The sequence below is a fragment of the Pecten maximus genome, chromosome 5 (assembly GCF_902652985.1).
Source record: "Pecten maximus chromosome 5, xPecMax1.1, whole genome shotgun sequence".
NCBI classification, from domain to species: domain Eukaryota; kingdom Metazoa; phylum Mollusca; class Bivalvia; order Pectinida; family Pectinidae; genus Pecten; species Pecten maximus.
In genome coordinates this window covers 29525712-29553118 of record NC_047019.1, presented here as the reverse complement: position 1 = coordinate 29553118, position 27407 = coordinate 29525712, and the positions used below count along the sequence as shown (strand labels likewise).

Here is a 27407-nt window from a genome sequence, read left to right as displayed (position 1 = left end):
TATCTTCAAAGACAGGCAGTATTGATGACGTTCTTTTTTTTCTTCTTGATTGGCATTTAGAGAAAACTTCAAACAAGGTTCACCCTCAGGGGAAACGAGTGACCATTTCAGATTTAGTTTGGATGCTAAAAAGGTGCTCTTGATTAGGTGTGTTGTTTATGTTGACGTTTGTAGCCTGAGTTTACTGGCGGTCTCAAAGGGAACGCCCGTCAATGGCAGTATAGACGTACACTCGGCCGACAGATATCGTCACTCAGTGCCGGTTTACATTTATCAGACACACGGAATAAACTGATAGCTTTCTTAATTTAGGAACAACTTCTTATTTTTTATCCGAGATCATAGAGTCAAGACACGAAATTGAACAGAGAGGTCAGAGGTCACTTCGTTAACGATGCTCATTATCATACGATGCATTTAGAGAAATGAACTTTATTTCCTTTCTTTACAAGAGAAATATCAAGTTTGTGAAAAATGGAGACTCTTATTTGTATCACGGACATGTCCCTGTTTGTAACCAAGGATACCTCCACTGTAAGATGACAGACCGGAAACGCCTCAGATCTCCAGGTGCATATAAGCGATAACCTAAATGTCGCGTGTTGTTCGCGCCCTACACCGTAAACCATTTAACGCTTTAAGTAACGATGTGAAATAAATGGAACGATTGTATATGCAAGCTATTTGATATCGTGTCTTCATCACAAGGCCCAGATGAGAAAGGCTGAGATAAAATACCTGAAATGCGAAGAGAATGTGTATCGCACACAGGTTTATACAATAGAATGGAAAGCGACTTGACAGAGATGAAACGACACATATGAACGTGATCTTAATCTGATAATAAAGATGAAACATAACGGCTACATTTAGCGGTATGATCAAAGGCCGGGGAAGGGTATAACGGACAGGTGTGAACGTAGTCATGTCGGTTTAAACGACACATGGCCAGATTTTGAGAGCATTTGGATGTATTTATCCACTTTCCGTAAAATTTATTTAGCGTTTTCTTAAATGTTCGTGGTTCGGGTGATAATGATTTACTGTTGTTTATGTGACAACCGTAACGATTACAATATAGCATAGTTATAATGTGAGGTTTGTGACAGACACGAAAAATCAGTATAGCTTATATATATGTTGTGATGTGAAACGAACTCGCCTCCTGATGTTCGTGTGACATACATGAAACACCAGTATAGCTTAGCTATATTGTCTCGCCTTCTTTTTCGGTGCATATGATTTACTTACTCTTCCAACCCTGGCAGACAGAGGTATGTTTATAAATCGCTGTTACAGACCAGAAGTGAGACTCCCAAACATTCAGCCGATCTGTGTCATATTACTCATTTTGACTTTTGTCTTAAAATAAGTTGACCAGATATTGTATTCTGAATAGGTTCGCGGAGCCAGCGAGTTAATTGAAGAAGAGTAGTCCCGAAATGATTTATGTTTTGCTCGTTTCATATTGCTGCTCTCATAAAACCTAAATTTGTTCATAAATTTCATATGAAATAGGCACACAAAAACTCCCGCCATTAATTGAAGGGGACTCTTTGTTCTGTAACGTGGCTAACATTGATGTGGTAACAATACAATTTACTGATATATTTAATATAAAGAAGACAAAAATATACATTTGTCTATGCCATTGTGTCCTTGATTAATGTACGATTAACGATGATAACTGTCTACCGCTACTCCGCTCCAAAAACTCTGACATGTCTTGGCAGTCCGCATCCCCCACACTCCGGAACCACACACTGTGGCGGGGAGCAAACACCACTGCACGTTCTTGTACGATTATCAAAAAATCACATACATAATCTCTGAAATAAACCAAGTGTGCTATAATTGCAATGTTCAGAATTTTCTGAATAAGCAGTTTGATGCTGATTAAAGGGCTTTATTAACGTCCTGGCTAAGTACTGATATTTCACTGATGGCAGATTAAAACCAAAGTCCCTCCAAATGAAGATATATCATGGAGAATGTCAAACGGAATTAAAAGATACATATATTACCTATAGTTGGTGATAGGCAATACCCAGTGTGGTAGGGACTATAGCATGTTACAGTGCATTTAATGCAGTGACTTAGCTATCACCAAATAAGAGTTAATGTGATTTTAAGCCGATCCTAATTTTGAACTGATTGGTTCTTTGGCGCATGAGACACAAAAAACGGAAGTAACCTGGACCTTGAGTGACCTTTGATTCCGATTTGAGCGGGGGAGTGAATGTAACCTCCGTGAGATGGGCCATTGCGTCATTCTATAATCCTCCCTCCAAAATGTCCCCTTGTTTCCGTTTTTATTGCTCACTTGTTCCGGATTGTTCAGGATCAGAAATTAGTTTAAACCTTGCCGACTTTTCAAAGGGATTTAAAAACATTCTAATTCATGACGTAAGATCGAGTTATAACACAAAGCGTTGTGATATTCAGTACAAATTGTGTACCAATGTTGTAGTCATTAGCCTCACAAGATAGCACAACGACACTCTGTTCTGACGGTCTTCATTGTCTGTGGATAAAACATTTAAAGGGTATTTTGTTTCCTTTGATTTCTGTTCATTCTTTATTCTGTTGGAAGATAAAGACTGAATACACTTCTTCTAGGATAACTTTGGCTGTTTTTGTGAAATAAACACGGTGACTAAGCTGGCTATTTGAAGCAATACTGTTATTACTGATTAAACCAAAACATCTTCATCTTCTCTTTTCTTTTGTGTGTGTGTCTTTTTATACGAATGTAATAGAAATAAATTCTCTTATTTTTCGTTAATAAGGTTCAGTACTCTGGCATGTGACCGGTACAATTTAAATGACACCAAACACGTGACCGGTACAACATAAAGGGCACGTGACACGGTAACCAGAATAGATCGAAGGATGCCATTCACGTGACCGGTACAACATAAAGGGCACGTGACACGGTAACCAGTATAGATTGAAGGATACCAGACAGATGACCTGTACTACTTGAAGGACTTAACCATTATGATAACAGTACTCCAAAATAAAACACTTATAGTTTATTTAGTGACTAACCTGTTGAAATATACCTACTGACCCTAATTTCGCACGTGCGTTTTGGCCAATTAGCACTTACAACTTCCACGAAGAGGATTTCCGTTCGTGTTACCTCGGTTGCGACTGTAAAGCTAATGTTGGGAAACCGCGTGTAATTGGGTCAGTGAACCCTACACGTGTCAGAGCGGTGATGTTGTGTGGATGTCCACGGTTACACAGCGCAGTGTACGTCAGGCCTCCATATAAAGGAAGTGCGTGATTAGTACCATTCCAAATATAGACCCGAGGTGTGCGCCAATCTTAGTGAGGGCAGAGCGAGAAAACCTGCATGTATTGTCATCATTGTTATACGGCTCCTTGTGCCAACCTTTGTAATGTGGTCCCTTGTACCAACCTTTGTAATGCGGTCCTTTGTGCCAACCTTTGTAATACGGTCCCTTGTGCCAACCGTTGTAATGCGGTCCCTTGTGCCAACCTTTGTAATGCGGTCCTTTGTACCAACCTTTGTAATGCGGTCCATTGTGCCAACCTTTGTAATACGGTCCCTTGTGCCAACACTTGTAATACGGTCCCTTGTGCCAACCTTTGTAATGCGGTCCATTGTGCCAACCTTTGTAATACGGTCCATTGTGCCAACCTTTGTAATACGGTCCCTTGTGCCAACACTTGTAATACGGTCCCTTGTACCAACCGTTGTAATGCGGTCCCTTGTACCAACCTTTGTAATACGGTCCCTTGTACCAACCGTTGTAATGCGGTCCCTTGTACCAACCTTTGTAATGCGGTCCCTTGTGCCAACCTTTGTAATGCGGTCCCTTGTGCCAACCTTTGTAATATGGTCCCTTGTGCCTACCTTTGTTATACGGTCCCTTGCGGCCCCCCTGCCAACGTTTGTAACACGGACCGTTGCGGATGTTCGTTTGTTGACCGGAACTCGTTTGTTCTTATTGAAGCAATATTTGTTTCTGTTGATTGTTGGAATACACGTAGAAAGTATTACAAACGGCCGTTATCTTTTTTCAGTGACAATTAGTTAACATCTTAGAAAACAACGCATACCACTCTTTATTTAGTTATTAGTCAATCTCGGCCATTTTAAGTTACTTCCGAGAGACAAGCATGCTTTGGGAGTACGAACATCGCGCTTGGCATTTCCTCGCGGTTCATACGCATTACAAATTAATAACCGATAAATATGAGTGTTAAAGAGGATTCTGATGATAGCATTCACATCTGCGAATTGGGCTATTCCTAGAGTAAGGATATCTCTTCCCAGAGTTAGGTGTTTCAGAGCTGTGACTAACCTCTGTAGATCTGTGACTGACCCGCTCCCTCCCAGTCACGGTTATACTACAAACCCCGTGTTAGGTGTTGCATGCTTGTATCTCAGACGTGAAGCTTATAGCTGCTTGATTAACGACCATTTTGTGGCAATTTCCGAGAAAATACACTTTCAAATTTTGTAAAACACTGACATTCAGAGCCCGTCTCGTCCTGTTACAAGCCATTTACATGCCATACAACATTCCGGGGATTACAGTCTACCGGAAGTAGTGTATAGCGCATTCTTGCGTCGCTATCTATTTTTTTACTGAAAAAAAAGAAAGAAAAAGAAAAGTACATCGATTAGTGTCCGTACAATTTAGATTTATGTAATGATAAGATATGTTGTCTCCTGTCAGGTACTAAGTTGTCTCCCGCGTAAACTATTGGATATTTCTCTGTCAATACCTATATAGGGTATGACGGATCCTTTGAACTGTGAGTGACGTAAGAATACAAGCGTGACGTGAACGAAGAAGCATGTTTGTTTCCTGTGTGGTCTGTGTACAGTTATATATTTGGAATACTGTTTTATCTCTATACTCTGTAAGTTATTATGTTTCTACAAAGCAATATAAAATAAGATCGGAACGAATGTGAATGAAATCACCTTCAGATTCTAATTGAAATACAATTTATCATCCAATTCTTTGCTCTATAATAACACTTAACACGCTATATTTTTCATCTGGCGCTGATTTTTTTTATTATGGAGGTTCTCAAAAGACTTTAAAAAAATCACTGTTGCATGACGACATTTGTCGAGAAACACGACAATTGTTTGTTGTTTGTTTTTTTTTTTCGTCCACAAAAAAAAATGCTGTTGTATGAGACAAAAAACTTTCTGCTGTATGAGATACCAAGAGTTAATGTTGTACGAAGACGGTTGTCAAGAGACACATGAAGTTGCCTTTTTATGAAAACTGTTGTCAAGGGACACAAAAAGCTCCTGTTGTAAGCGTTTTGCTCCATTGTTATAGAAGGTTCATCACTAGGACAGCGTTGTCAGTAATATACATGTATAGAAACAAAGAAACCCCTTCACTTGCTCGCGTATCAAGCTTCTTAAAGAACAAGGAAATAACTGAAATCGGATCTCGTTGTAGACTCAAAAAAATACACAAACCACTCCAACAGTAATAATGATAAATCGCGGAACGTTTTTAGCAATCAAGCATTTGTGTAGTGTTGGACCCCAGGGTCAGGCTCGCGCCGAGTGATTGACAGTTCGGCCTACTACGGCAACGCTAGGGCGTCCATTCACAAACGCATGCTTGTTGTTATGTCATCCACATGCCCTATCATCACTTATATACATAAACAAACAAACTCGTATTTTGTATTTTACATATATTCATTATTTTAAATTATTTCCAGGTATTACATTCGAAAATCTTACGGGAGCAAGAGATGGATCGTCTTCCTTGAAGGTATGTACAAAAAAAATATGTTAAGATATCAGCTGCACCTCCGATTTCTTTGACAGCTAATTATGTAAAGAGCAGAGACATCCGAACGTCAACTAATAACCTTAGTCCTTACAGATATTTTAACTGATTACGGAGTAAATCAACTACACCTGTAATTACATAGTAAGTCAACAAGTTATATATGTATAAGTCGACTAATTACATACGATTAAGTCAACAAGTTACGTATAATTCAAATAAGAATAAAGTAAGTCGACTAATTATACATACTGAGTAAGTCGACCTATTACAAGTGTACGTATAAACCATCCAATTACATTTAGGTTAAGTCATATGATTAGGGACATTGACAAAGATCCCCTAGTCAACTTATTACGCACGCTTACAACGGAGACAAAAACAAACACTTTATTTTGCCCTGGGCTAAGCTTTCATCTGTAAAATGCAAATTTACTGGAGAAAAAAGATCATAGACATTTTCTTTAGATAAAACATGAAGGCAGACTCGGGAATTCATAGCGACGGATGGAAATTTTAAATTTTCGGTACGTGTGTCTGAAATGACAAAACATAACTTTGATAAATCATGTGTTCGCATATCTTATTGTCTGGATCGGTTGTAAGGCACGTCAGCAAATCACGTCCGAAAACATTATGTAATCTTAGCATATGACGTCATAACTTTTGTCGTTCACATAACCTCCGTAGGTTTTGTGTATTTTGTTTTATGAAATAGAGATGGCGTCATCACACCTTGTGTTCTTTACAAATGACAGAGATGTTTATTTATTCAATTAATTATTTTATCAAACATTGTGTATCTAATGTTACACAAATTAAGTCTTCAGACGCTGTTTATCTCATGTTATTTAAATGACGTCATCAAACGCTGTGTATATTGTGTTGTACAAATGACGTTTTCAAACGCTGTCTATCTTATGTAATAGAAATGACGTCATCAGACGCTGTGTATATTGTGTTTTACGAATGACGTCTACAGACACTGATAATTTCAGCATTGAACTGTTACCAGATGCTAGTATACAGTCGAATGAATAGTTTTGGTACCAGCAAATCCACTTCCCAGAAAAGCCGGTATTTCCGGCATAATTATGTAGTTCCGCGTGTCGTCATAAGCGACCAGTACATATAGTGGGTTGAATACAAATTTAACTTTTTTATTTATTTTAGAAAAGTTATAGCGACGATAAATTTGTTATCGTTGTTTTTTAACTAGTTTGATGGTTTTGAATAAAAGTTGTTATCGCGCATTGATATATGATATGACGGGATTTAAATGCTTACTTCTAGTCTTTTAAGTAGAGTTTTCTACTGAAATTGTTATGTCCTATCGACTGGGTTTACGTTATTTTCAGAACAAAAAGTTTGAATTCATAAATAAAAGTCTCCCTGTCCGTAGGAGGTAATGATTCGAAGAACATTTCGTTTGAAAAAGATTCCGTGTTTAATCGGTCGGATCAGCGTCGCTAGCTGAAGACGTCGATGAAGTTGACATGAAGCTTATAATAATTTTGTGATAACTTCGTTTTTTATATCAATCCATTATGTCATAGTTTTATATTCGTAAAGATGCTGTAATATTATCAAACGAGAACAAATTCAGAAATCTGTATGAGCCTTAGATACTGTGTCTTATATTGAACACAGGGCGTCATCATTCAGTTTGTATTTTGTGATCACAAGGTGCAGGACACCAGAATTTCCCATAACGTGTACTGAATTGACCACGTGAAAAACTGGAGGTGAACGACTAATTTTAAATTGTGTATTATAATGTAGTTGTAAAAGTATATTTATGAGGATATGTGTCACAACTCTGCCTAATGTGTCATTTTCCATTGGCATATATGAAATGACTAATTATATGTCTAACCTCTCCTCATAGGGGGCTGGTACTGTTTTGACAGACCGAGTTGTCAGCTGAGATGGGAAAGCAAGCATATGAGGTCACTGATGAGTTCACTGGACTGGCCGGAAATCAGAGCAGGTGAGTTAATTTTAAGTCCAAATGACAAACACCATGCCTAATTCCTCCAGACACCGTTTGTGATGTCATTTCGGTATCAAGACACTTTCTCACGTTAGAATCATTCGGATATGTTTACGCAGACAAAATGTAGATTCCTTCCCGACACTTTTTTCAGACTTTCGGTCACGTTTTAGAAGAACTTCGGTATCTACAGAGGGCCTGTATTAAATAAAAAAAATCGTACAAGACTTCAAAAACATCACATATATAAAAATGGCGAATCTTGGTACAATACCTATAGAACATTTCACTAAAAAACAATAAGTTCATTATTATATTGTTCTCTATTGTAATAACCCAATAGTTTACTGTCATAAAAAGCGAACGCGGAAAATACTAAGCGAACGACATGACACACTGGACATTAAACGATAGGCATGTGTCATAATTTTGTCAAACAAAAACAAACACCAACTTAATTATTTCAGTTTTATTAAGAATAGTTACGAATATATAAAAAAAAAATGGAACGCATAGTTTTCTGTAAAAGTTGTGTCTCCTGGTACTTGTATTCTGCTGTGATAATTAGTGATCCTGCCCACCTAGTCACGACCACCGGCAGTGTAGTATATGTGGTTACGGGCGGGTGAACCGTTTCTCGGTGTAAAACTAAATTCGAATGGAAGGAGGGAAAGAAATCGGAACACATGCTGATCAGCAGCAGATAATCCTAATCAGTGAGTAATCCACGGTTACAGAGTCCCACAAGGTGTGACGATAAAGTCACCTCGAATCGCCCCCACGGGGCGAAGGGAAGTGGTTGCACAAAACTAGTTTCGATTCTTGCTAAATGGACAGCATGACTCCTTTATCCCAGCACTGTTTTGAGTCTTGACCATCGCAGCGATCGGTCAGCAGAAAGTTGTGGTCAGTCCGGGTGTGAAGACTATTATTTCATGTTAGCACACTCGCCGTACTCTAGGTATAATCGCGTAGTTGGCCCGAGTGGTAATGCGGAAAGAGAACGCTAATTGAGTGCTAATTATTGTCGGGAACCTCCCTCTAACAACTGTACAAGTCATTAGGCATAATCTCCAACCCAGAGGTTTTGTTCGAAGACAAAACAGTCGTCACAAACATTCAACTAAGATTATACACTCTTCTTATCATCGAAGAATGGATAGGAATTCCGAAAATCCTGAACATCAAAGGCCCATAGCGAAGAAAGGTATTCTTTTGAGAAAAAGGGTCGTAGAAGTGATGTGATAATGAGACTCCCCTCCCCGAATCCTGTAAACAAACAGTTGTCGGTACATGTAAATACTTTTGCTGAACATAAGATAAGTTAAAACACCAGGATTTTTTGTGTAATGTGATTGTTATATACTAAGAACATCAGGCGATAAATCTGAGCGGTGTGTTTTTGTTGTGTGTGATTGCTATGTTGCCTTGTCTCTGTAACAAGCACTACCTGGCAAACCCCTCCAAAATATAGCACTTATCAGTCTGTGGTACCGGTACCATCTGTACCATAAACAGACAAACATACACGTCTGAATATCTATATACCGGACACTCACTACTTCCGGATTTCACCCGTCACTACCGTGGCAGAATCATTGTTACTCGTGACGTATCACCGGAAGTTGTGAGTGTTGTATTCTATAGCGCGCGTTGAGGAATGTGATTTTAACAGTTCAAGTTTAAAGACTGGTGTGATATTAACCGTGATATTGTTTATAACGATTTGATATTACCTGAAATTTTTATATCTCCTTTGGGTTTCCTCGCAATCAATCAGTTGTTAAAGATAACAGGTATTGTATTTATAAAGATAACAGGTATTGTATTTATAAAGATAACAGGTATTGTATTTATAAAGATAACAGGTATTGTATTAGACTAAACAGTAATACACTGAGTTCTAATATTGGCATTTTCACGGACTAGTGAGTACCTGATCAATAGTACTAGTATTCGATTTTGTTAACATTTGATTTTAAACTTATTGCATAAATATCATCCAAAAGGATCGGATGCAAGAGGCTCTTTTCTTTAATTGACAGAGGTATTTCCAGTTAGTTTGCACCCGGGCATATGACTTGTAGCGAAATTAGACGCTATGACGGTGTAGATCGGTATCCAACCTTTAAGACTTGCTAAAGTCCGCTCGTGCTGTGTGGCCATCAGCCTCCAATACTGGTGCTGTTTGGGCCGCCCAGAAACACATGCATGTGCTCTCCACACAACTCACACTAATTAAAATGTTTCTTTATTTGAAACTTTAATTTGCCCACAAACACGTTTTCTGCTGTCTGTAAAATAACAGCCGTGGTCTCTAGTATGCGCGCGTTACAGACAACACGACCGAAGGTGTGTGTTGTATAACTACTGTATCTTCCCCAAATCGTGTTCCTCACAGCCTCATCAGCGGATGTAACATTATCTGATAATATAATTGTTTTATGTGAGATATGAATATTTACTCAACAGATCTACACGACTGCTATTTCTGGTACTGTTTTATTGGCCATGCGGTTGTTTGTTAATCGTTTGGAATCTTGTGTCAGTTCGGTGTGTTTAGCTGATCCAATGAAACACGTCTTTTAAAATTTAATCACAAATACAATGAAAGATATCCGATTTTTTTTTCTATCTGCACATTGCCTTTACGATGAAGTAGGTAGCAGGATGTCGAACGCACGCTTATCACGATTTAAACATCTTTTTTTCTTTGTTTTTAATGAATCTGTAATTGGTTTTATTTCAGGTACTGGCATCCTTTCCTGGGATCCAAAAGAAAATCCTTACTATTTTAACGCCAATATTGTGTAAGTTAGCCTACATTGTCTCGTACAATTGTCTTCAAGACCTAGACTCCCCAACTGATGCCAAAGTGATCGAATGACAGAATAAGGCGCAGCATCATTTTAATTTACCAAATATCAAAATCATACAAGTAGCCGACATCTCTACATGGTAATTGATATTGAAAACAAGCCCCTGAATATCAGCTGTGGTATTCAAATGCCGTAGTTAGGAAGAACGTGTGTAACTATCTAGAAATAGAAAATTCTCAAAAGGTAATTACAAAGCACTCATAACGCTTAATCGTTCTATATCAATTGGTTATGTTAAAAGTAAAGATCGAGATAAGCGACTGGTGTAGTGTAGTGCTCTAGTTTTAAATCTTTAAAGGAAAAATGACAGGTTGATTTAAAGACAACATACCATCAAAATGTTTACCGTGAAAATGATGGACTTTGCAGGTTATTTATTCATCGTTCTAATAGCCTCTTTGGCTAAATCATCAATACTAAGATAGTAGTTTCTATGTGTATGTCAGTATTCTATTGAAAGACGGAAACAAAGAAATTGTAAAACAATAATTTACAATTGTTCTTAAGTGTAATTCATGAAATATATTGCATTTTGGTCTTAGTCGTGTATTTCATGAATTACACTTCCCAATATGTAGTTCAATATCGTTATTTCGTGAATATGGAAATACTGCCAACAATTTTATATTAAATACTTCATAATATGATCTTTATCGCAGGATTAATTCATTTTGTTGTCGTTATTCCCGTTTTCACATTTGTGGTACATTTAGTTGATGTATACTTATGTTTTCAGTGTGGTGCCCTACTGCTCAAGTGATTCCTGGACTGGCACTTCCAGGAGCTCGGGTATGTTTATTTATATCTATTCTATCTGTCAATCAAGGATCCGTCGTCTTGTAACACTTGAGGACATTGGAAGTCTACCTTACACAGTCTGTCATTTATAACATATTTACATCTGCGCTGTAGGGTCATTATGTAAAGTTAGTAAGTTCCGTTTCCAGTTGAAGTTTTTATGACCCGAAATAGATGCGAACACAAGATTAATATGAACGAACAATGCAGGTCACACTGAATTTTATTCTCATTTGGATGAGAGTTTAGCAGTGACTGTATTCATTCCCATTAAAAATGTCATATTGTATCAATTTTGGACTGAATCGAATAAACTTTCGATAAATAAACTAGAAATTGAATAAGTAGACACAGTCAATACAGATATAATATTTAATCACTCTTTTTTCGAAATCTGTCGGAATGTTCGGTATCGTTTCAGGTCTAATGTAATAACATTAAGGCATTTTCAACCAACCTGACACAGCATATCTGGAGTAAGACGATTTGTACCCAGATAAAAAGCGAAAGCGGTACATGATATTTCCTGTAATACAGCGGGCGTTTATATTGCCTTTAATACAACTCGACAATCATATTGTTCATATCGTAATGCGCTGTGTCAGTTATCATCTGTATATTATGTATTATATATTTCCTACTTTCAGAAGGGTACGCATTTCTTGGATCATACATCGTAGAAGCTGTGATACGAGAACTGATCCCCAAAGGGCTTCAGCGCGCCCGCAGGTTGATGCTGGCGGGAAGCAGGTAATTACTTTTCTGATATTCTAAACCCTCAGAAACGCGATATTTTATATGTAGACTTTCTCAATAACAACTGACATTGTATTGTATTGGGGATTTACTTTCATTCTCTTTATTGTTTGTATATTTCCAGTGCTGGTGGTACAGGAGTTCTGACCAACCTGGACCGCGTAGCTGACCTCATGTCCAAGCTGGCGCCTGCAGTGGAGGTCAGAGGAATTGCCGACTCGGGCTGGTTTGTGGACACCCCTCAGTACCACGCAAGAGAATGTACAGAACCGTTCTCGTGTGCTCCAGCCGACGGCATCAAACGGGGGATAAAGTACGTCACAACAAACATTTAATTAAAACCAAATAAAATCAGAAGCATTTTCACAGCAGCCTGTAATAACGACATAATTTGTAATAATAAAAACACATTTTCCGGACAGTTCTACACCAGATGAAAAGGTCGCTCTTCCTTTAAATGATACTTATTTCGATGTACACGAAGTTATTCTTTCCTTAATTTGTTGATCTGATTCCCAATATAGGTTGTTAGATCTAAAGGGAGTTGTTGATTTGCCTCTGTCAGGGCTTTCTTGTCATGGCGATGTGTTTTGTAAACATATACTTGTTTATCTTCACGGTGAATTGTTTGTGGTACATGTTGTCATTGACCTGCATCACTGTGCTTCATTGGATTGATAACTTGAAATTGTGTCGATACCCTGAAAACCAGAAAACAGCAAAGTGCCAAACGTGTGCTGAATGTGAGAAAAACAAGAAAAGTGTTTTAATCAAAGTGGTCAAATTCATAGATATAAGATTTAATCATTTTCACAGGTGTGTTTGGTAGGTTGTTACCTTTGATCGTCGTTAAAACACCACGATCAACGATCGACCGTGACATTTTCAAACGTCACTGTCAAATGAGTTCTGAAAGGACACAACTATTATCCAAATAGTTTGGCCAGTTTGATCTGTGTGACTCTACACTCGGAGGACAAAGTGAAATATCAATTTTCTGTTTACTAATAATTATTGGTAAGGTAGGTTTGTGGTATGCCGATTGAGGGACAATGGGTTACGGCGATACACAACCACCGCCCCGTTTGAAGTATCCCGCATCGCTAAACCGTCAGTTTTTATTTCCCTATAAAATCGCCTTTATATGAGGACCCTTACCTTACCAATGGCCCATCGGACAGGCATACCGTCACTTTGATCTGCTCCTGTTGCCTTCACTTGGTAAATAGGCCCACGATTGTCACCGATATAGACTTATACTCGCATTGCCAGCTTAATCGGGCAGCAGTATGTGTATTAAATATATCTAATATCCATTCAATCAGAAAAAAAGTATTTGAAGAACGGTAACCAATAATTAGATTTCAACCAAAACGCACAGTAAAGTATAATCGTTATATTCCTTGTAGTATATTGATTTTTTCCCTTTCTGTTGCCAGTTCTGTTGCCAATTCTGTTTCAACCAGCTAACACGAGAAAAAAATAATAAAATGAATTAATTTGGAATAAAAAAATATTCTGAAAATGCTTTGGAATTGTTCGCTAACGGAACGGAAACCAACCTATTTCGATTCTATAATAAACTCATCCTGAGAAGTAGTGTAGACTAAATACCAATAAGGGTGACAGTTTGAGGGCGTCAAGCTTACCTGTCACAGCACACGGCCCTCGTTTACATAAACAATATCAGGCCCGAGTGACACTCTTTAATTTCGTGTAATAAATACGTGATAGTTTTTGTTTTTGATAACAAAGCGCTAGAAAAAATAACGAGAAAATTCCGGATTGTAGTATAGCTGGTCTCTGATTAGAATCTGAATTAGAATGATGAAAGGAATAAAATCCGGAATTACCGTCCGGTGACGAGTTGGAAATTATAGCTTGGTGACATTTAATCGGAAAGCTGACTGCATGAAATTACTCTATTTAAAGTACTTCTCCTCTGTGATATCTCCGGGGATGATTAGCAAGGGGGATGAAAATGGCGGAACACATTTTGATTCTGACAGAAAATCGTTAGAACTGATATAACTTGGTATAAATCCTTATACAGGGTCTCGTTACAGTGTGGCCTAGAAAAATAGAAATATAAGAGGGCGAAGCTATCTGTCAACGACGGTGTGGAAGGGGACTTGTGTTATAGCTTCAAACGAAAAGTCTTGATACTCGATAATATAATTAAGTAAATCCCACGAATCTAATTAATGATATCTTGTTATCGTTTTTTTCATAACATTCCATTTGTTTAAATATCTCGAGCGATATATCCAAGCATGCAATGATTAATAATCGAATATTAAAACGAATAAAGACCTTTGGATGCTCAGAGACATATATAGATATATATCTCTGGGCTGCTGCAGTTTAATTTATGTGTTTTATCCTATGAGTTTTCCTGACAATATGCGTAAGAATACGAAACAGGTGACAGCGATTGATTAAGATCAGAGACATTTGTGTTGTGTACTCTACTGATAATCCGCTTACCATTTCAGTTTGTGGAAGGGCCAAGTTCCGGATGCCTGTAAAGCACAGTACCCTGAATCTGAGCACTGGAAATGTTACTTCGGCTATAGGATATACCCAACATTGAAAAGTACGTCAACCTTTACCATTACACTGAAAATGTTACTTAAATCTTCAGATATACCCAACATTGAAAAGTACGTCAACCTTAACCATTACACTGAAAATGTTACTTAAATCATAAGATATACCCGACACTGAAAAGTAGGTCAAATTTAATTAAAGTACTGTAAATGTTACTTTAGTTTAAGGATAAACGAAACTCCGAAAATTGGGGCAACCTTAAACTTAATAAGTTAAATTTTCTACTTAACATTTAAAACTAGCATCAAGTAGGCTAGTCAACTAAGCAGTATGAGAAGGGGGATCATTCTACCAAGATCTGGGTCGTTTTTATTAACATAACTAAAACTAGGTCAGATGGTCATGTACGTCAAATAATAGCTCTTATGCTTTGTGAATGTTCCCGATTCTGTTTTGTTAGAACATTGCGTCATGTTTGCAAAACATGGTTATTATTCTGTCTCAACGATGGATCAATGTTGTTTATTTTGTATACCTGATGCACCTAGCGTACATGTTGTTTATATTGTATATCTCATGCACATAGAGTGCATGTTGTTTACATTATGTACCTCATGCACCAAGAGTACATGTTGTTTACATTATATACCTCGTGCACATAGATTACATGTTGTTTATATTGTATACCTCATGCACCAAGAGTACATGTTGTTTACATTATATACCTCGTGCACATAAAGCATATGTTGTTTATTTTGTATACATCATGTACGTAAAGTACATGTTGTTTATTTTGTATACATCACGCACATAGAGTACGTTTTTTTATATTGAATACCTGATAAACATATAATACATGTTGTTTATGTTTATACCTTTATGTACCTAGAGTACATGTTGTTTATATTGCATACCTCATGTATTTATTATGTTATTGTAGCTCCCATATTCATCGTTCAGTACTTATTTGATGAAGCCCAGATCACAGTCAATAACCTCATTGACCAATCACAGCTCGCCATGAATCGAGGCAACACGGTCTTCTCCAGGGGGCAATGGGAGTACCTGCATAATCTTGGGGAACATGTCAAAAGCACTTTACAAAATGTCACGTAAGTCATTTGAGAATTGAAAACATAGAATAAAGAAACTCGAATTCTTGCTAAATGGACTCTTCCAGTTTTATCAGCCTTAAGAGGACGGTAAATGCCACCAGAGTAAATTAGCTTCACGGCTGTGTTGTTTAATTATGATTTATCTTTGTGGAATAAAAGTGTTGACTACGTAAGGCTATTGTGTGTGTACTTATTAAACAATATAATAATCAAGCTATGATGTTGTATTTCAGGGCTGTATTTGCGCCAGCCTGTCTCTCCCATGAGTTACTACAGAAAAGGTGAGTTTGAGCTCTCTAGACATTCAGTATAGTACAAATCTGTGTAGTGGAGAGTTCTGTGTGGCATACTTGAGAGTATAACAAGTGTGTTTTGGTACGACGGTGTTGAGTGAGTGCGTTGTCTTATTCAAGGCTTAGTTGAAATAATCTGAAATCTTATTCAACTTCAGGTTCCTAATATATTTCTCACTAAAAGAAAATACTGTTCAAATCCTCATTTATATCTCTCTAACTTAGGGTAATACTCAATGGTTTTTCTTCCTGACGATAATCCTCATAAATCTCTGTCATGTAAAAACTATTATTTTAGCACGAAACGTACTTGTACCAAATATATAGGATGTGCTGACGACAATAGCCTTATTATTAAAACAATACAAAACCTAACCTCGAGAATAGTCGTCCTTGTTAAACAATACAAAACTTAACCCCGAGAGTAGCCGCCTTGATTAAACAATACAAAACTAAACCTCGAAAATAGCCGTCCTGGTTAGACAATACAAAACTAAACCTCGAAAATAGCCGTCCTAGTTAGATAATACAAAACTAAACCTCGAGAATAACCGTCCTGTTTAAACAATACAAAACTAAACCTCGAGAATAGCCGTCCTAGTTAGATAATACAAAACTAAACCTCGAGAATAACCGTCCTGTTTAAACAATACAAAACTAAACCTCGAGAATAACCGTCCTGGTTAGACAATACAAAACTAAACCTTGAGAATAACCGTCCTAGTTAAACAATACAAAACTAAACCTCGAGAATAACCGTCCTGTTTAAACAATACAAGCTTAAACTTCGAGAATAACCGTCCTGGTTAGACAATACAAAACTAAACCTCGAGAATAACCTTCCTGTTTAAACAATACCAAACTAAACCCCGAGAATAGTGTCACATTCCTTGGCCACTAAATAAGAATCTCTGTAGTCATTCCAAACAAACTCATTCACTTAGGACACATAAATATTTTCGGAATGTTCAAAGAAGTTCAAATAAGATTACCTTTAAACAATGTATAGTCTACAATCCGTGCAGGTATTTAATTAACAGCCTCACAACGGGTATTGGCAATAGATCTGAACGCCTAAATTAACATGCCAAAGTACGTGTGGAGTCTGCACTCATGCTCACTGTGTGTTTTGTTCATTCCGTTATGTAAATACAATGTTTTGAGATGAATGGAGACGAATTATATGTGCCTGGCAGTCAATGTGGAGGTGTTAGTTCATATTTAGACGTTAAATATATAACTAGATATATTTAAAACATGTTTTTCTTTTTCAGTACCTGGCAGTCTGTTTCTGTAGACGGGGTCAATTTAGCCCAATCTATTTACTGCTGGGAGAATAGTTTTGACGGCGAGAAATGTCTCTCTGCTACCAGGAATAACAGGTACATATCATATTACAAACGCCGAAAAACAATCATGTCCAATATCCCTCAGATCCCTGAAATAACACGTTCATATCACATTCGTGTACAATGTCTACCTCATCCCTGAAATAACACGTACATATCACAGTCGTGTACAATGTCTCATCGACCCCTGAAATAACACGTACATATTACAGTCGTGTACAATATCTCCCAGATTTCTGAAATAACACGTACATATCACAATCGTGTATAATGTCTCCCAGATACCATACCATACAGGTACTGTACTGAAAGTTATATTCAAGGAGTAAAAATGTATGAAGTTTTACGGGAAAAGGAATGTTAATAGTTTCCAACTTTGCACGTACAGAGAGATATTTATGATGAATGTATTGTTAATGTTCTACTCTAAAAATAGCTCTCTTGTAGCTTGTAATAATAATATACTTTATGTCAATGAAAATACCAGAAATATTAGTATGTGGACATATATATGTATTTTACGTGGTCAAGTCGGTGGTTTATAATTGAGCTGTGCCTCTTCCTCTCCAGGATACGACAGCGGGCACTGACTGATCCTCTGCTAAAGGACGAGCCGGCGGCTAATAACGTCAGTAAGAAGAGGAAACAGCGACGACGTGAAAAGAAACGACGTAATCGTAAAAGGAAGAATAGGAAAAGGAAAAACAAGAAAAGGAGGAGGCGTCAGAAAAAGAAAAGGAATAAGAAAAACAATAAAAGTAAGGAAATCAATATTATCTGTCTTTATTTTGACATGAGGCGTTATATTGTTTATATCCTGAATGATTTTGACCGTGAATTTGTTTAAAAAAAAACCTGCATTGAAAACCGTCTTCTCTTTCCCGAGATATAAGCCAGAAACAACTGACTATTCTTACCTGTCCGTCAAGAGCCAATCAAGCACTGGGACTGGACGTCTCTATAGATAGATTCCGAGCTGTGACGTCACAAGAGTTAGCGTAACCCACTTATTAGCTGTTGATTTAGTATGAATATTAGTAGTTGACTGGAAGATGAAAAAGTTGTTTTGTGTTAACCCAGAATAGATTTACTGTGAATATATATATAATGACATCATGACTCCAGCATGTTGGCGGACGTAGACCTGTAAAGACAAGGGCATAGATTACAGCTTCGAACATCAATATTTCTGATATTGTTGTTATCTGTGTATTCAATCTATACAGTAGTATATAAACCACTCTTACAAAAATCAACATCAATAGAAAATTTTCTCCCTTGACAATGTGGTGATTAAACAGGTATCGATATGAACCTCGATCTAGGTATACAGTTGTAAGCTTACGGGGCAGGAATATGCACGAATATGTCTAGTAATTTCCCTATCATCAATACAAACAACCAAGCTCTTCAATATATTATATAGGTCAAAGCCAAATATTAAAATTCAGTGATATCGCAACGTATTACTTGGTTATATATGATATCATGCTTCGTCTGTCTCATTTGTCCATATACAATATGGCAGAAATGACACACTTGTGACGTCACAGCTAGATAGGTCACTGTTTAGGATGAATGACATTCGCGTACGTGTGTGTGTGCATTCCACGAAATTGCGCATATCTCGAAAACGATACAATATTTTCGCATAATTTCTTTACAGCACAGCCTGTACTTTATTTAAACACTTCATCTAACGATAAGTAACCATGACAGTGATCATTCAGGGTACACTTTAAGTGTTAATACTGAGTATATTTCATATGGTATGTTCCCCACGTGTTAATGATGTGTTATGATTTGCCCCGTATGTTGAGTATTGTTGAGTATTGTTGAGTATTGTATATCATTACATTTACATCGATTATGTCTTGCAGAGGACCGCGGCAGACGTCGTTCAGGACGCTCAGCAAAACAGATGGCCAACTGCAGCCATCACCTCATAGAGTTGTGTCCCCTACCTCAGTGGTGCAATGGGTTTTGCCCAGCATTCCGGAACCGTTTTACCGGAGAAGAGATGGACTTCTTTAAACTGTTCGCCGTTTCCGGTATTGACAGGGCTAGTATTGCAGAAATTCTGGGCGTTGATCAATCGGCGCTTAATTCAATGAACATCGATACCATATCGGAATTATTACTCGATACATTTCGACATCAAAGCTCCTAGTAGCCAAAGTGTCTTCATCATATTCTATTTGAACAACTACGGGTCTGACAAATAATCATCACCCATGTGTGTGTACTCAACACGGTATTCAACGACTTACTCATGTACATGCACGTGTTCGGTGCGTGCATTGGTTCCTTTCAGCGTTGTGACTTCGTTGGTCAAGTATTCCACATACCTACTCTACAACATGACAACTCTACCATGAACTTATTGTTGTACAGATAGTATGATGTTCGAAATTATATCTAGAATGTCAACTTAATTAACTTTACATAACTTGTTGTTGTGATATTATTGGTAGAGGTAGATATGGATTTTATTTACAAGAAATGGAAAATATTTTGTTAGGGACAAATCTCCACAGTGGCAGAATCATGCATATCTTTCACGACCGGAAATAATTGGCATGTTTAAACAAACATCCGAAGAAGTGTCAGGTCTGTTGACGAAATCTCTCAGAACCCGAATCTAACTTGGCTCTTATTACAGTACTCACCCTATAATTTAAAGAAATATCTAAATTGGGAATTATTTAAATATATCGAGGTAGGAGGTGACCAAATTTCCAAATGTCCTGTGGGACAATAGACTTTAACAGTAGGAAGCTTGTTAGTTCATATAAGAACATATTTGGGATGAGGTTAGTTTTGTTCTCGAATTTTTGTTGCCAGAATATTTCCATAAACGTGTTCGATAGTTTAACATTAAGATTTGTCTGCAAGTGGTTAAAAGATTAAGATCTGACTGTTAAGCGTCACTGTTGGCCGATGGTTGTAAGATGAAGATGTGTCTATTATTAAGTGCCACTGTCAGCTGGTGGTTGGAAGATTGAGATGTATCTTGTTTAGCGTCAATGTCGGCCGGTGGTGGCAAGATTAAGGTGTATCTTTTGTTTAGCGTCGCTGTCGGCCGGTGGTTGTAAGATTCCAAAACATTGTACGGAACATTCAGGGATATATTTTGCATGTTGTATTTGTAAATATTACCGTATTCATTGTACAGAAACTTCATCGATGAATTTTCAGTCGCTGTGACTGATATTTGGTCTGTAGTTTGGGAGGTCACGTGTTGGTGGTATGGCTATTTATAATAATATTACGGTACCTTTAATTAAACTATACTAACTTTATTCAAGCTGTGGTAAAAGGAATGTTACCATGATTATATGAGAGTAACCATGGTAATATTTTGGTTGGTATAGTAATGTTACGGTTGTGACGGTACAATTATTGCAACTAAGGTCATATGAGTGTAACCAAGGTAATACCAGTGTAACCATGGTAATATTACGGTAACTACCGTATTACTTATTGACTATGGAAGTATTATAATATTTGACAACCATGGTAATATTATGATAACAGTAATGATATTAAGATAAATACGATAGTATTATTGTAGCTAAGGTATTATTTTGGTACCCACGTTAATGTTATTATGGCAACATTGTGCCAATGAATTGTTTAATAAGCTTTGAACAGTGCTCGGTTCTCACCTATAGTGCACGTAGAGAAATGTTCAGTACTGGACACAGGCTCTGCTGCTTCTTTATCCATTATAACGAGAAATACAATGTACGTTGTGAGATGTTGTGCGATCATTTTTCATCTAAAGATCAATCCACTATTTGTTCTGTCTTCAAATATTGGAAACATGATGAAAACAAACATTCTAGTTTATCATCGACAGGATACAATAATGTTCAATAAATGTTTAAGTAATGTGTATAGCAGGCCCATTTCGACTGATTCACCGAACCTACCTCTACATATAAACACACCTGAGCCATCCGAGGGCGCCAAATAACACCTGTTGTCATTTCAAAGAATTCTATTTACAGAGTACTATATGTATATAGATATATGTCTTTTTTGAGGTAGGGCACATCGATTTAAACTTACTTTACTTAAGAGAGATAACTCCTATTAGAGTTTACCTTTGAATATTTTGTAATTATGTAAAATATAACATTTGTTATTTATTTATTACGAGGTACGTAATAAGTTTATTGTTATTTTGATTCATTTCCTGCATCTTTTTTTTTGTATTTTTTGTCGAAAAAGAATCGATCCTTAACACATACTGTTACTATTGTCAATTTTGGCTGAGTGTTTTTTGAATCAGGGACTTCATAAAAACACTACTGTCGGTTTAATCAACATTCATAAAATAAAAACCACAGCATTTATTAATAACTTTAAAATGTAGATCTGAAAGATAAAAGTAAATAAAAATATCCGTTTAAGAGATACTAGTTATACTCTAACATTCTGTAAAATGAAGGCATTTTTTTCAGTGGAATGTAGAAGTAACTGTTCAATAAATTATTGATATATCTATGACCAATACATACATTTATTTCCCTGTTTAATACAGTTTGTCGTTTCCGTGTAACAGGCTGTTGTGTTTTACCGTTCCTGGTTATTCACTCGTAAATTTAATTGAGAAATGTTGTACACTACACGATAACAACAGGTTGTACAGTGATTTGTTTTTATTGTTGTAAATCGCAAAGACTATTTTGCAATATTGTTGTATATTGTATTTTGATGTATATTTGAACATAGGTTTAATACGAATGTAAAAATATAAAATAAAAGGCAAAAACATTAATTTTGAATAGTTTATCTTTATTTGCATATCCCCTTTTCCATTGACTTGTTTTTTAACGTTTTATCATGCAACATGAATAAAGTTATTTTGATGACGTCGTACAAAAATACTACATTTTCACACGAAAAAGTTGGTCCCGAGGTCATATTTCCTCGTGTGGTCTGTAATCATTTCACATAAAACACGGTCGTCCATATTCATTAATTACATTTTTTGCAGTGAAATATAAGGTTTTATGGTGAAATTTTGCTACAGTGAAAATAACAATTTTGATTTCTTCACTCACTTTTAACCACTCACTTTTAACCAATCAGAATACAGCATTTGCAGTGGAAATATTATACGTCAGCTGTTAGTAAGTACTACAAAGACAGAAGGGGATTTCCTGACTGTGACATAGATGGAAATATAACACAGGCCTTGATCTTTACATCACAATTTGGTTTGTTGGTATTCATCTTCCATACCCGTCCGCAAACGACGTCATTACGTCGTCCTACAATATTCACAACCTTAGATACCGCGTAGAGTTAAGTCTTCATGCCACAACCAAAGTGTAAAATATTGATACTAGAATGTTGACCATAAATTGTTGAAGAGATACACGTGTTGTAGTTATTAACGTTATGTTATTTAACTTGTGTCCCATATGTTGAACTATATTAGTAAACAAAATAAAACTGGCATCGGTAAGTGTGAGAAAAATGCAATGAAAAGAATATTTAATGTGTCTTTACAGTCACATTTAATCTCATGAATAAATATATATATGTTATTCATCAGGAAACAATGTATATCCTCTGTTTATTTAGACTAGACTAGATTAGATGATATACGTATAAAGAACTCCAAGTTCTATCTTCTTTTAAACAGACCAAACAATCAAACGGACATATCTACCGGGATATTAACTGGTGAGAATAAATTTCATCTAAAGACATTTTTATGGTATTAAAAACGACATAATTGACTAAAAAAACAGTGTACAGTATACGATACAAAAATAACATGAACATGAAGTTAATATGCATATATACTGAATTGTAAATGAAAACGATACAAAAATACTGTTGTATAAAAGAGGCCGTAATTCTGCCTAAACATTAGTACAAACAAGGCAAAATAAAAGCAAAAGATTGGTTTCTATGTATCCCTCATCGACGACACAAGCTTTATAAATCTAAGCCAAATTCTAATCACTTATTCTCAAAAAACCGGATTGACACAGCTTCATGCAGAGCAATGAGCATCGACCACGGCCAACTTTATATCACAAAAGGAAATGATATATTTCCCAATGTCGACCATACATCTTTGTCATAGTCTTCATTGTTGTATTTATTTTCTGACACCAGTCGACGTCATGACATTTACATGTGTATAACAAACCGCGACTATCAAATACTGTAGAGAAGTAGCTATGTTACTATCGAGAAATGGAAAGGTTATAATAGGGATTAAACCATCACATCTCCAGTCTCTACAGCATCATTACCCATTCCAAACTTATAAGGAACGCCTTTGTTCTTTTGTCATGAAAGGTTAACGGCAATGCAAGTACATACCTGTGAACATACGTATCGGAGATATAGAAAATACGCCTAAGAAAAAATCGTGAAATTGATTGAATATCTGATCGACAGCATCTTTGTAAGTTTAGTGACCTTATCTTCCAACTGACTATTGACATGCACATGTGAACAACCTTTGCCCCTATTGGCCGATTTGCTTTTGTTTTTATACGAGGTTGCAGAGTCCTTCAATTTCACATATACATGTAGGTACACTGACGATGTTACCTTTAGATAACAAGAATACTTTACTGACCGTGTCGATCCGACAAACCCTATAGAACTGGAAGTCAAGGACACTGCAGTCGCTCGATTCGACCATTACTTACAACGATCCCATTAGGGACATCTTACAACTAAGCAGTGTGATAAGCGTGATGCTAGTTAATTTCCATTTCTAGATAGTAACACCCCTGCTTTACCTATCTACGGTGATAACATTTCCCAGTTGTTTCGATATTAAAAGGGCTTATTTGCATCATCACGATATCCGTTAGAGACGTCGGCTAGTAACGGAGAAATTGACAACAAAAGGTGTCGAGAGATACAGGTTGATGAAGAAAATGGGATTAAACAAAATTGTTTTATTTGGAAATATTCTTTTTCCTTGAGAGGTATGGAGCTTTTTATATTCCTCATTGTTTCGTATTAGACACCCTACTTCTCATTTTGAGAATGTGAATTCACTCAGCTTTGACCTTGATCTGTATGGTGTGTGTTGTCGGTAAAGCAGAAGACACTTAGACTTATGGAATATTAGGTCTTATTTTCCTTGAACATTTTCAATAGTTTTCATGCATGCACAGTAAAACTCGGATAAGTCGAAGTCGACGGGATGAAGCAAAATATTCGACTTATCCGTGTCCGTGGGTATACGGAGACAAAATATCCGAGTATCATCGGCCGTTTGCCGAATAAGTGCTTGATAACATGGTCGGAAATAAGCATTAAACAGTAAGAAAAAAAAATTTACATGATAACAAGTATTCGTTTATTTAATAAATAATATTATGCACGGTTACAGAATAAAGCAAAATAAAAAAGGGTAAAATTATCTTGGCCATACAGACACGTGATTTACACACCGAGACATGACATACATTACAGCGTACTATTCTATGAAAATTTTATAGTACATGTATAAGAATATACATGTATATATTGTACTCAACATATAGTATAAGAATATACATGTATATATTGTACTCACAGTATTTCTCTTAAAACACGTCTACGTATATAGTTTGTATTCCTTTTTGTCATTTGTTTTGTCAATCGTAGTTGAAATTATGGCTTCCCTATCATGTCGGTATCCCGTGACGTTACAAAGCAGTCTGTAGTGTCCTTTATTTCAAGCTTCATGGCGAAATCTAACCGGCATGCTTTATCATTTTAAGACAACTTATCATCAGTAGATTGTGTCACCAAACTCAACAAAGGTTTTGCCAACCAAATTTCTTTCTAACGAAATCATTCTCGATATACATTGCACTTCATCTTGGAGTTACTCGCGTACAATTGCACTTTTGTCGCTGTTTTCTTCCATTGAAAAAAAGAAGGCCCTCTTACGACAAATTATCCAACAGAACAAAATAACTATGATTAAATCTTGGGTGTTGGTTGCTTAAGGGAGGTTTTTTTTTTTTTTTTTTTTTTTTTTTTTTTTTTAGAATTAGTATAACCAAACAAGCTTACCTTCTTGGAAATAACCGGTATTATAAAAGATTACAATATTGGCATAAATTGTGTATAAGGAAAAAAAAGTATAATGTGTCGGTAGATTCACCTAGGTACAAAGGAGGCCTAACTCGTTTTCCAAGCGATACGCTACGATACTAATCGATACGAAAGTATGTAAATAAATACTACAACGTAAACGAACATGACACAATTGGAGTATGGTGATGATATGAAATCGTTCTACACTTGATACTGAAGTGCCTGAAGTAGTATTCAGATATTGTAATATGCCACTAAAATAACGGAGGCAAATCATGTCTCCTGAAGGGTAGCTATAACCTATGCTTTATTGTGCTACTAAAACTGACCCGAGTATAAACCTTGGCAATGCATTTCATCATTATCAATCTCTTACTTAATTTAAACAGCTCTTAAGCAATCCATGCTATGGTGTCGATAGTGGTCGAGCTTTTAACATTCAATATTTTTGAGCCTCTGATGAGTATCGTCCATCTAACATGAAGGGAAATGTTCTTGTGTACATATAAATATTATTTTGATCATGTGATTTTTTACTTACACACACCGTTTCACACTAATTTTATAAGTTATGCTACCTCAATTAGGGTGGCAGCTCTTTTTAAGACAATTACCGGAAGCATGTGTAGAGTATGCATTTTTAGCAGAAAGTTATACACTTGTATGTACATTGTATTTGGAAAAGTGATTATATAGAGAATATCTAACAGTGTCTTCAGTAATGCCAAATGAATTTCACGAGTGTGGATAATAGTTTAATAATTTTCACGAGTGCGTATCCGGAGTGAAAAATATTTAAATACTATCCAAACAAATGAAATATATTTGGTATTACTGGAGACACAGTTAGATATTCTGTTTAATACTTATTTTTCAACGAAAAACCTTCCCTCTATGCTTACGAGTCCTATTGCTAAGGTTCGCATACGTTTACCGCTTTCATGACTAGACAATCCTAATAAAGTCTGTACGAATTAAAAAAACTACATCAAAATCAATTTTCTATTATTTTCTAAATATGAATTCTTTATCATGATCCTATTGCCACCAAGTTCGAAAATAGTTTAACACTTGTTCGTAGATGTGCAAGAGTCTTCTCTTTGCTTTCTCTTAAGCTCGTCGTTTACTTTCTGGATTCCCTAGTCGGGGTACCACAACTTTTGACAGCGCTATACATGTGATTTGCACTCGTTTTTTGTCTTGGTCTTCTGTGACAATAGTTTCACATCTGTTGAACAAAGTTCGTACGACGCCAAACTTCTGCTGTTAGGGGTGATGCGATCGAAAGTTGAGGTATTGGTCCGTGCGAGTCTTTCCTGTAGACCAATACTTTGATAGTACCGTCATCTATCGTAACCATGTGAACTTATTCTGTTGGCGGTATATACGGTGTTGATTTGTGGAGCCAAAATCCTTCTTCTTCACTATTTCCACTAAACATGTCGTCGCCACAGACTATATCCTATAGGATCAGGATAAAGACGAAACTTCCTTTACAGTAGATGGAATCTCTTTTACCATCTCAGACACTGCTAGTACGCTTCCCATTGGTCATTACTCTGATGAAGGTGACAGTGTAGTCATCGAAACGTCACACTCTTAAATATCATATTGGTTGTGTCATATAACTTTATCATATTTACTTTACCAACCTGAAGAAAAAGTTCCAGAATGTATTCTTTAGGAAAGTTGCCGTAATCTTCTCAAAATATAATTATTTGATGAAAGTCACGTCAAAACAACTCAGATTACTACGCGTTGAGTGCTCAGTCTCAAATGGTATATCTAGAAGGC

General features: G+C 36.6%; 1 protein-coding gene across 1 annotated transcript in view; it reads left to right on the top strand.

Annotated features, from left to right (window-relative positions):
• LOC117327751 (palmitoleoyl-protein carboxylesterase notum1'-like) overlaps window positions 1-22324 on the top strand; it is a 35465-nt gene extending 13141 nt beyond the window's left edge. The window contains exons 2-13 of the mRNA XM_033884880.1: window positions 5734-5786; window positions 7693-7794; window positions 10547-10607; window positions 11413-11465; window positions 12122-12224; window positions 12355-12543; window positions 14726-14826; window positions 15721-15892; window positions 16129-16176; window positions 17463-17570; window positions 18108-18295; window positions 19418-22324. Of these exons, the coding sequence (XP_033740771.1) occupies window positions 5734-5786; window positions 7693-7794; window positions 10547-10607; window positions 11413-11465; window positions 12122-12224; window positions 12355-12543; window positions 14726-14826; window positions 15721-15892; window positions 16129-16176; window positions 17463-17570; window positions 18108-18295; window positions 19418-19707 (1468 nt within the window). The 3' untranslated portion in view covers window positions 19708-22324. The remainder of the gene's footprint in view (window positions 1-5733; window positions 5787-7692; window positions 7795-10546; window positions 10608-11412; window positions 11466-12121; window positions 12225-12354; window positions 12544-14725; window positions 14827-15720; window positions 15893-16128; window positions 16177-17462; window positions 17571-18107; window positions 18296-19417) is intronic.
• The last annotated feature ends 5083 nt before the right edge of the window (window positions 22325-27407 follow it).